The sequence below is a fragment of the Colobus angolensis genome, unplaced genomic scaffold, assembly GCF_000951035.1.
Source record: "Colobus angolensis palliatus isolate OR3802 unplaced genomic scaffold, Cang.pa_1.0 Scaffold424, whole genome shotgun sequence".
Classification (NCBI taxonomy): domain Eukaryota; kingdom Metazoa; phylum Chordata; class Mammalia; order Primates; family Cercopithecidae; genus Colobus; species Colobus angolensis.
The window spans coordinates 292682-302711 of record NW_012117644.1 but is presented as its reverse complement, the minus strand read 5'-3'; the positions used below and the strand labels follow the sequence as shown (position 1 = coordinate 302711).

The 10030-nt window shown below is 41.9% G+C and overlaps 1 protein-coding gene across 1 annotated transcript in view; it reads left to right on the top strand.

Moving 5' to 3' along the window:
- RRM1 (ribonucleotide reductase M1) overlaps positions 1 to 2223 on the top strand; it is a 47549-nt gene extending 45326 nt beyond the window's left edge. Inside the window, 1 exon segment of the mRNA XM_011956819.1 lies at positions 1544 to 2223. Coding sequence (XP_011812209.1) covers positions 1544 to 1732 — 189 coding nt within the window. The 3' untranslated portion in view covers positions 1733 to 2223.
- The last annotated feature ends 7807 nt before the right edge of the window (positions 2224 to 10030 follow it).

Here is a 10030-nt window from a genome sequence, read left to right as displayed (position 1 = left end):
AAAAAAAAAAAAAAAAAATTATCACCTAGAAGTTCTTTAAGTTCAAATCCAGAATGTTAAAACCAACCCATGGTTTTTGTACCAGATCAAGGTCTTGCCTTGGATTTTCTTGTTTCTGTTAGGTTTATTTCCTTCTTAGGTTTGAAAACTTGGAGTTACCTGTGATCCTTTCCTTCCTTTACTCTCTGTATAATTACCAAGTTATGTTGACTGTTCCTTTGTATTATTTCTTAAATATCTTCCTTCCTTTTCTGCTGCTGTTATTCTAAACTGACCTTATTCCTTCTAATATCTCTGCTTCCAGCCATTTTGTGTGCATTACCACCATTCCTCAAATAAAACTTTGCACACGTCAACCCACTATTCGAAAACATCCATTGTTTTCTCACTTTATAAAGTGAAAGCCAGATTACTTAGCTAGTCATTGCCGGCTGTAAAGTCGGTGATTTTAGATTATGTTCTTATTCCCTGATAATGTATTGGGTATTTAAGTAGAATTATAAATTTGTTTTTTAATTTAACATTTATTGAACATCTAGTAGGTGCCAGCACTGAGGATGCTGAATAGAAGATGATGATCTTTATCTTTGAAGTCTTTTAGTCTGTTGTTATACAGAGACACAGTCTAGCTCTCTAAATAGTTGTAACCTAAGGCAGACATGTTGTCTTGGGCAAACTTGGAAGTCATATACATAAAAACAAAGACAAAAGAATAAAAATGTTTGACCTTTCCAAAGAGATAAGCCTGTTTTAGGGGTGAAAAGAACAGGGTATTTCTGTCTGACTCGCAAAGCATTTTTGAGAGTACTCCTAGAGGAGATGGAATTCCAAGTTTAAAAAAAGTTTGATCTGGTTCATTGGAATGTATTTTATTTTATGTCTGTCTGTAAGTATGTATGTATGTATGTATTTTGAGACAGAGACTCACTCTGTTGCCCAGGCTGGCATACAGTGGCGTGATCTCGGCTCACTGCAACCTCTGTCCTGGGTTCAAGCGATTCGCGTGTCTTAGCCTCCTGAGTAGCTGGCATCACAGGCGTGTGCTACCACGCCTGGCTAATTTTTGTATTTTTAATAGAGATGGGGTTTTGCCATATTGGCCAGGCTGGTCTCAAGCAATTCACCTGCCTCGGCCTCCCAAAGTGCTAGGATTACAGGTGTTAGTCACTGCGCCTGGCCAGGAATGTATTTTATTTTATTTTATTTTAATATTATTATTTTATTTTATATTTTTTTAGACGGAGTCTTGCTCTGTTGCCCAGGCTGGAGTACAGTGGTACAATCTTGGCTCACTGCACCTCAGCCTCCTAAGTAGCTGAAATTTACAGGCATGCAATACCCCTCTTGGGTAATTTTTTATTTTTAGTAGAGACGGGGTTTCACCATATTGGCCAGGCTGGTCTCAAACTCCTGACCTCAAGTGATCCACCCACCTCGGCCTCCCAAAGTGCTGGGATTACAGGTGTGAGCCACAGCACCCAGCCAGGAATGTCTAGTATTCTCACAGAGTTTCTCCTGATCATTGTCTTTACTTTCCTTGTAGGGTTTGAAGACTGGGATGTATTATTTAAGGACAAGACCAGCAGCTAATCCAATCCAGTTCACTCTAAATAAGGAGAAGCTAAAAGATAAGGAAAAGGTATCAAAAGAGGAAGAAGAGAAGGAGAGGAACACAGCAGCCATGGTGTGCTCTTTGGAAAATAGAGATGAATGTCTGATGTGTGGATCCTGAGGAAAGGCTTGGAAGAGACCAGCATGTCTTCAGTAGCCAAACTACTTCTTGAGCATAGATAGGTGTAGTGGATTTTGCTTGAGGTGGTAAGGCTTTGCTGGACCCTGTTGCAGGCAAAAGGAATAATTGATTTAAAGTACTGTTACGATGATAATGCTTTTTTTTTAAACTCATGTATTGGAATTTTCACCAAAATGATGCTTTTGAAAAAAAGAAAAAAAAAAAACAGATATATTGGGAATCAAAGTAGAAGTTTTAGGAATGCAGTAAGTCATCTTGCATACAGGGAGTGTTAAGTAAAGTTTCATCACCCGTTTCGCACTGATTTTCTGATGACTTCAGTTTTGTTAAGGAGATTTAGTTTTACTGCTTTGACTGGTGGGTCTCTAGAAGCAAAACTGAGTGATAACTCATGAGAAGTATTGATAGGACCTTTATTTGGGTATGGTCCTATAGGTTATTCTGAAATAAAGATAAACATTTCTAAGTGATTGTATGAGATTAATTTTGTCATTTGCTTTCATATAAAAGTCAAATTTGAAAAAAAATTTTCTGTTCCTTGAGAATTTGGGGAGGAAATTATGCCTTTTTCTTGTAGTGAAATATACATAACATACAATTTACCATTTTACCCATGTTTAAACGTACAATTCAGTGACTTAAGCACATTTACAGTGTTATACTACCATCACCACTATTTGTTTCCTGAACTTCATCATCCCAAACAGAAACTCAGTATCAATAAGAACCTTAACTCCTCATTTCCCTGCCCCTAAGTCCCTGGTAACTTCTATTCTACTTTCTGTCTCTATGAATATGCCTATTCTAGGTACCTTGTATAAATGGAATACATGTCTGGCTTATTTCATTTAGCATATTGTTTTCACAGTTTATAGCATGTATCCAAATTTCATTCTTTATGTATGCCACACTTTTTTTTTTTTTTTTTTTGAGACAGAGTCTTGCTCTGTTACCCAGGCTGTACGATCTTGGCTTGGCTACAACGTCTACATCCTGGGTTCAAATGATAAGTGATTCTTGTGTCTCAGCTTCCCAAGTAGCTGGGACTATAGGTGCATGCCACCATGCCAGGATAAGTTTTGTATTTTTGGTAGAGACAGGGTTTTACCATGTTGGCCAGGCTGGTCTCAAGGGATCTACTTGCCTCAGCCTCCCGAAGTGGTGGAATTACATGCATGAGCCTCCACACCTGGGCTACCACACTTTGTTAATCCACTTATCTTTTGATGGACATTTGGGTTCTTTCCTCCTTTTAAGGAATTTTGACTAATGCTCTTGTGAACACTGGCTTAAAAGTATCTATTGAGTTCCTGCTTTCAGTTCGTTTGGGTATGTATACAGGGGTATACATGGGTATGTATGGGTATGTATACAGTTGCTGGAAATTATGGTAATTCTATCTTTAACTTTTTGAGGAACTACCAAACTTTTCCACAGCAGCTACATTATTTTACATTTCCACCAGCAATACAATAGGGTACCATTTTCTCCACATCTTCACCAACACTTATTTTTTATATTTTTGTTTCTGTTTTGTTTCGTTTTTTGAGATAAGGTCTTGCTCTGTTGCCCAGGCTGGAGTGCAGTGGTACCATCATAGCTCACTGCAACCTCTATCTCCTAGGCTCAAACAATCCTCCCATCTCAGCCTCTCAAAGTCTTGGGGTTACAGGTGTGAGTCACCACACCCAGCTCATAGTTTTTATAATAGCCATCTTAGTGACTTGACAATTTCATTGTAACGTGTCTTGGTGTGGGTCTCTGAGTTTATCTTTATCCTACTTCGGACTTACTGGGCTTACTGGATTTGTAGATTCATGTCATTTGTTAAATTTGGGTTGTTTTTGGCCATTATTTAGATAATTTTTCTTCCCCTTTCTCTCTCCTTATAGGGACTTCCGTAGTGCACCTATTGGTCGACTTGATGGTCTTCCATAGGTCTGTTAGGTGTTATTTACTTTTCTTTATTTCTTCTTTCTATTCCCAGACTTGATAATTTCAGTGTCCTATCTTCCAGTTTTCTGATTCTCTCTTCTTCCTGCTCAAATCTATTGTGCTCCTCTAGTGAATTTTTAATTTCAGTTATTCTTTTCAACTCCAGAATTTTTATTCTTCTAATTTTTGTCTCTGTTGATATTCTGATTTTGTTAATAATTTTTTTTCTGATTTCCTTTATTTATTTGTTCATCTTTTCCTTTAGCTCTTTGAGTGTATTTAATACAGTTGTTTTAATGTCTTTGTTGAGTAAATCCAATGTCTTGGCTTTCTCAGGGATGGTGTCTGTCATTTTTTCTTGTTACTTTGAATGGGCCATGTTTTCTTTCTTTTATTTTGTATGCCTTGTGATTTTTGTTGTTCAAATTAACTATTATAATGAGGTAACTCCAGTAATCAGATTCTTCTACTCCAGAGCTTACTGTTTTTCGTTTCATTGCTATATTGAAGACTGTAGTATTCCATGTGAGACGTTTCCAAACTTTTTTTTTTTTTTTTAAGATAGTGTCTCGCTGTGTCACCCCGGCCAGAATGCAGTGGTGTGATCTCAGCTAACTGCATCCTCTGCCTCTGGATTCAGGCAATTCTCATGCCTTAGTCCCCTGAGTAGCTGAGATTACAGGTGTGCACCACCATGTCTGGCTATTTTTTGTGTTTTTAGTAGAAATGGGGTTTCGCCATGTTGGCCAGGCTGGTGTTGAACTCTTGGCCTCAACTGATCCACCCACCTCAGCCCCCCAAAGAGCAGACATTACAAGTGTGAGCCACAGTGCCCAGCCCAAACTAATTTTGCAGAGACTATTCTTTGTCACGTATGATCGCCAAAGTCTTTGTTCCTTTAGTGCATATTCAGTTAATGTTTTGACAGAGATATATGATACCTTCAAACCTTTTTGTCAAACTAATAAGATTGGCTGCTTGCTCTTAATTGCACTGGATAAATTGGAGAAAGAAAAGGATGACTTCAGGGATTTGAATTCTCAACTTAAGTACTAGACCTGAACATTTCTCTGTCTGGTTTGAAAGAAACTTTACCTTCTGTAGCTGCAGAGTTGAGATTTCTGAAACCAAACCCAGAATCTCATTTTGCAAGTGCCTGAATTACAATGCAAATTGAATTCCCAGCCTTGCAGGGTACCTTTGCTACTAAAGTGAGGATATTGACTGGGAATGAATGGGATCATGAAAATTAGAATGATGAGTCATGGGAAGATCCTGATGAAGCTGGTAATATTGAATCTCTAAATTCTGATGAGTCTTCATTGCCAGTAGAAGCAGAGATAACTGATTTACCCACTCTGATTATATCTAATTGACATTAACTGCTTTCCTTGAGGAAACTAATGTCTTCCTCTGAGATAATTGCCTTACAGGACACTGCTGATTGTCCTCAGGACCCACCCTGACCACCCCTCTTTGCTTCTAAACCTGTAACTAGATCCAAGTCCCAGCAGGCCCCAAAGGTAAGGTACTAAGTGAGATATAGGAGGTGTGCTACACTCAAAAAGAACTACATGACTCTTCCCGTTTGAGAATATGTGTGGAAATGGATATTAGGGTACGTAATAATGGTGGAAGGAACATAAAGTTGGATCAGGCAGTGTTTATTGATAGGGGTCCACAAAGCAGAGATTTTGGATTTAATATTGCAGCATGGGGGATCAAAAAGTTCCTGCTCTAGCTGGTTGGTTGCTTGGTTGAAACGTGAACCAAAATTTGCCCTAAATGAAGTTGAAATGCCAGTCCTGCCTTGGTATACTATAGAGGAAGTAGTTCAAAGGCTTAGGGAGATTGAAATGTTAAGAGTGGATTTAACATTTAAAAGACCAGCTCTCCCACCCTGAGGGAAGTCTAAAGGACACTTCACCATGACTATGAGAAGTAAATTTGTGAGGGAAGCCTCAGCATCCTTAAAGACCTCTGTGATTGCTCTTTTCTGTAGGTCTGAAATTACAGTGGGAATTGCTGCCACTGATTTGGGAAACCTAAATTCAGTGGAAGTAATTGGATCCCATGGTGCCAGGTAGAGATACTTAATTCCCAAAGCAAGATGGGAATGGTTACTGTAATGGACAGCAGAGTTAAAGTAGCAATCAGAATCATCTGACTAGGCCAGACGCCGTGGCTCACACCTGTAATTCCAGCACTTTGGGAAGCTGAGGTGGGCAGATTACTTGAGGCCAGGAGTTTGAAATCAGCCTGGCCAACATGGTGAAAGCCTGTCTCTACCAAAAATACAAAAATTAACCTGGTGTGGTGGTGCGCATCTGTAGTCCCAGCTACTTGGGAGGCTGAGGCAGGAGAATTGCTTGAACCCAGGAGGCAGAGGCTTCAGTGAGCTGAGATTGTAAAGGTAAACTGAGGCTGGAGCCGAACCGGGAATGAAGACACAAGGCAAATGGCAGTGAGAATAGCCTTTTATTAGGGCTTGCGGGCGAGGTTCCTTGGTCCAAAGGCATGGGCTGAGGGAGGAGGGTAGGGGCTTTTTATAGCCCGAGAAGTAGGGAAGCTGGTTGTGCAAACAGGGCCTGGGGGGTCTTGAAACTACTAGGGCAGGAGTTGAGTAAGGGTCATGAGGAAGGGGTCTTTGGAAACTGTCAACTGAAACTGCTGTTTACGAACTTGTGGAATGCAGGTGAGCTGCAGGTCATGGGGGAGTGTGGTTGCCCAGCAGAACTCTGATGCATGTAAGTCTGAGGGTATATACAAGGGTGAAGGAAGTCTTTAACAAAAGGCCTGCTATGCCGGGTAACACCGCCATGTTGGGTCTAGATTCCTGCCTAACAGAGATGGTGCCACTGCACTCCAGCCTAGGTGACAGAGCGAGACTCTGTCTCCAAAAAGAAAAAAAAAAACAGTCTGACTCACAGAGATATGGTTTGGCTAGGTGATCACAGAGTTCCTCGAGGTGAAATACATGGGGAATCTATTAAATTCTAACTTGATCTATATAAGCAGAAGAGTTTTAGGTTAAGTGAACAAATCTAATTTGAATAATAAAACCAGAATTATGGCCCCTCTATCAATTCCCAGATTTGAACTGGTTTACAGACCCAGAACCCCTCAAATGAAAGGGAGACCAAGTCCCCTTGAGGAAGGATCCCACTGCACTGCCAAAGATATATACTGTTAAATCTTTCTCCCAGCCTTTCCCAGAAGGATCTATGGCCTTTTACTAGTAACTACATTGGGGAAAAGAGATAATCAAACCTTTTGAAGATTACTGGACACAGACTGTAAGCTAGTTCCAGGTAACTAAAATGTCACTGTGGTCTTCCAATTGGAGTAGGAGCTTATGGAGATCAGGTGATCAATGGAGTTTTAGCTCCAGTCTGTCTCACAGTGGCTCCAGGGATCCCTGAAACCATCCTGTGGTTATTTCACTATGCAGTTCGGGAATGCATAATTGGAATAGATACACTCAGCAACGGACACAGAGAACCAACCATATTGGTTCTCTGACTTGAGTGAGGGCTATAATAGCGGGAAAGTTCAAGTGGAAGCCACTAGAACTGCCTCTACCTAGGAAAATGATAAACCAAAATCAATATTGCATTCCTGGAAGGATGCCAGAAATTAGTGCCACCATCAAGGTCTTAAAGTATGCAGAAATAATTTCTACCCCATCCCCATTCAACTCACCTGTCTGGCCTTTGCAGAAGATATGGATTTTGGAGAAAGACAATGGATTATCATAAGCTTAACTGGGTGACGACTCCAACCAGAGGCAGTTCTATTGCTTGAGCAAGTTAACACATATCCTCGTACCTGGTGTGCAGCTATTGATCTGGCAAATGCTTTTTTCTTCATACCCCTTAGTAAAGACCACCTGAAACAAGTTTGTTTTCAGCCAGCAAGGCCAGCAATACACCTTCACTGTCCTGCCTCATGGGTATATAAACTCTCCAAACCTACATCATAGTTTAGTTTACAGGATTTTGATCAGCTTTCTGTTCCACAAGATATCACTCTGGTCCAATACATTGGTGACATTATATCAACTGGACCTGTGAGCAGGAAGTAGTGACTTACTCTAGACTCATTGGTAGAATATTTGCATGTCAGAAGGTGGGAAATCTCACTAAAATTCAGGACCACCTTCTACACAGGACAATTTCTAGGCATCTAGTGCGAGGCATGTTGAGATACCCTTTCTAAGGTGAAGGATAAATTGTTGCATCTGACCCTCCTACAAGCAACAAAGAGGCATGATATTTAGTGTACCTCTTTGAGTCTTGGAGGTAAAAAACCATGGTAACAATTTCCAGCTTGGTTATGACAATCGAGTGCCTCCATATGCCACTCTGAAATCTAATTACTCCCATTGAATTTAGGTTTCATTTGGAGCAGCACACTGGGGCATGCTACTCCATCCTGTTTACCAAAAGCTGCTAGTTCTGGGGCCCAGAACAAGAGAAGGCACTGCCACAGGTCCAGGCTGCCAGGGAAGTTTCTCTGCTACTTGGGCCATCTGATCCCTCAGATCCAATCGTGCTTGAAGTGGCCATGGCAGATAGAGATGCTTATTGGAGCCTTTGGCAGACCCCTGTAAGTGAATCACAGGACAGGCGCTTAGGATTTTGGACCAAAGCCCTGCCATCATTACCTGTGCATAACTACTCTCCTTTTGAGAAACAGCTTTTGGTTCACCTTAGTAGAGACTGAACACTTAACCATGCGCCACCACATTACCATGTCACTTGAGCTGGCTGTTGTCTGATTCAACTTGCCATAAAACTGAGCATGCACAGCGGCAGTCCATCATCAAATGGAAGTGATATATACAAAATCAGTCTCAAGCAAACCCTGAAGGCACCTGAAGTGACCATGAAGAAGTGACCCAAAAGCCTGAGGTCTCCAATTCTGCTACACTGCCTTTTCTTCCTCAGCCTACACCTATGGCCTCATGGGGAGTTCCCTATGATCAACTGACAGAGGAAGAGAAAACTCAGGCTTGTTTAGTAGATGATTCTGTGCAGTGTGCAGGCACCACAGCCCCTTTCTGGGACGTTACCTGAACACTCTTCCCTTCTGTAGATGATAAGGAGCTGTGGGAGTTGCTTTTTTGTTATTGTTTTTAAATTTTGAGACAGAGTCTCGCTCTGTTGCCCAGGCTGGAGTGCAGTGGCTCGATCTTGGCTCACTGCAGCCTCTGCCTCCTGGGCTCAAACGATTCTCCTACCTCAGCCTTCCAAGTAGCCGGGACTACAGGCACACGCCACCACACCGGGTTAATTTTTGTATTTTTGGTAGAGACGGGCTTTCGCCATGTTGGCCAGGCTGGTCTCAAACTCCTGGCCTCAAGTGATCTGCCTGCCTTGGCCTCCCAAAGTGCTGGGATTACAAGTGTAAGCCACTGTGTCCAGCCAGAGCTGTACAAGTCTTTTAAGCAGGAGTTAGCTTTTAGGTAGATCACATTGGCTGTCAAGGGAAGAATGGCCTGACTATAGCTTTGGTTCCGACTTGGATCTGGATCCCAGATCAGGGCTTAGTCTGGTCTTTGGGTCAGACTTGGGCTCCAGTGCAGGACCCTATCTGTGTGCCTGAGGTCAGCATGGAGGCCTCAAAATCTGATCTGTGTGTTTGACTGAGTTTGGATTCCCCAGGGTAGAGTCTACTCTGGTTTTTGGGTCAGACTGGGACCCTGAAGAATGTGGTCTGGGCGTGTGACAGACTGGGGACCCTTGGGCAGGACCTGACCTATTTGTGTGGGTTAGACAGGACATCACAGGGTAAACCTGACCTGTGTGCCTGTACAGCTTTGGGATCTCAGGAAAGGACCTCACCTGTGTTTGGGACTGACTGGACTCTAGAACCCAGCCTGCTACCTGAATTAGACTGAAAGCCTCAGACTGACCTGTGTATTAGGTCAGAATAAACTTCATGTCAAGCTTAGGCTATGTTTGGGAGAGACTGGGCCCTAGGGAAGTGCCTGCCTGTTTATTTGTTTCAGATTGGATGTTCAGGGCAGGCAGGTTGTGGTCTGTGTATGACTTGCTCTATGAGACTCCCTTAGTGAAGCCCCATACATCTAGATATTAGTTGGGACTTTCTCAGGAGTCGGGAGAAAGAGGATGGAGAAAATAAACTAAGAAGGATAGATAGGTAAATGCAATTTTATTACTGGGTGTGAAAACAAAGAACATTCTAAGAATTTAACAAGCAACAGTTGACCAAGAGGGAACCTATTGTTGAGCCCATAATCTGCTGAGGAAATTTGAGCCTGTCCCTGAGTACTGCCTGCTTATCTCTTCTCAGAGATCATAGCCTCAACTTCCCAAG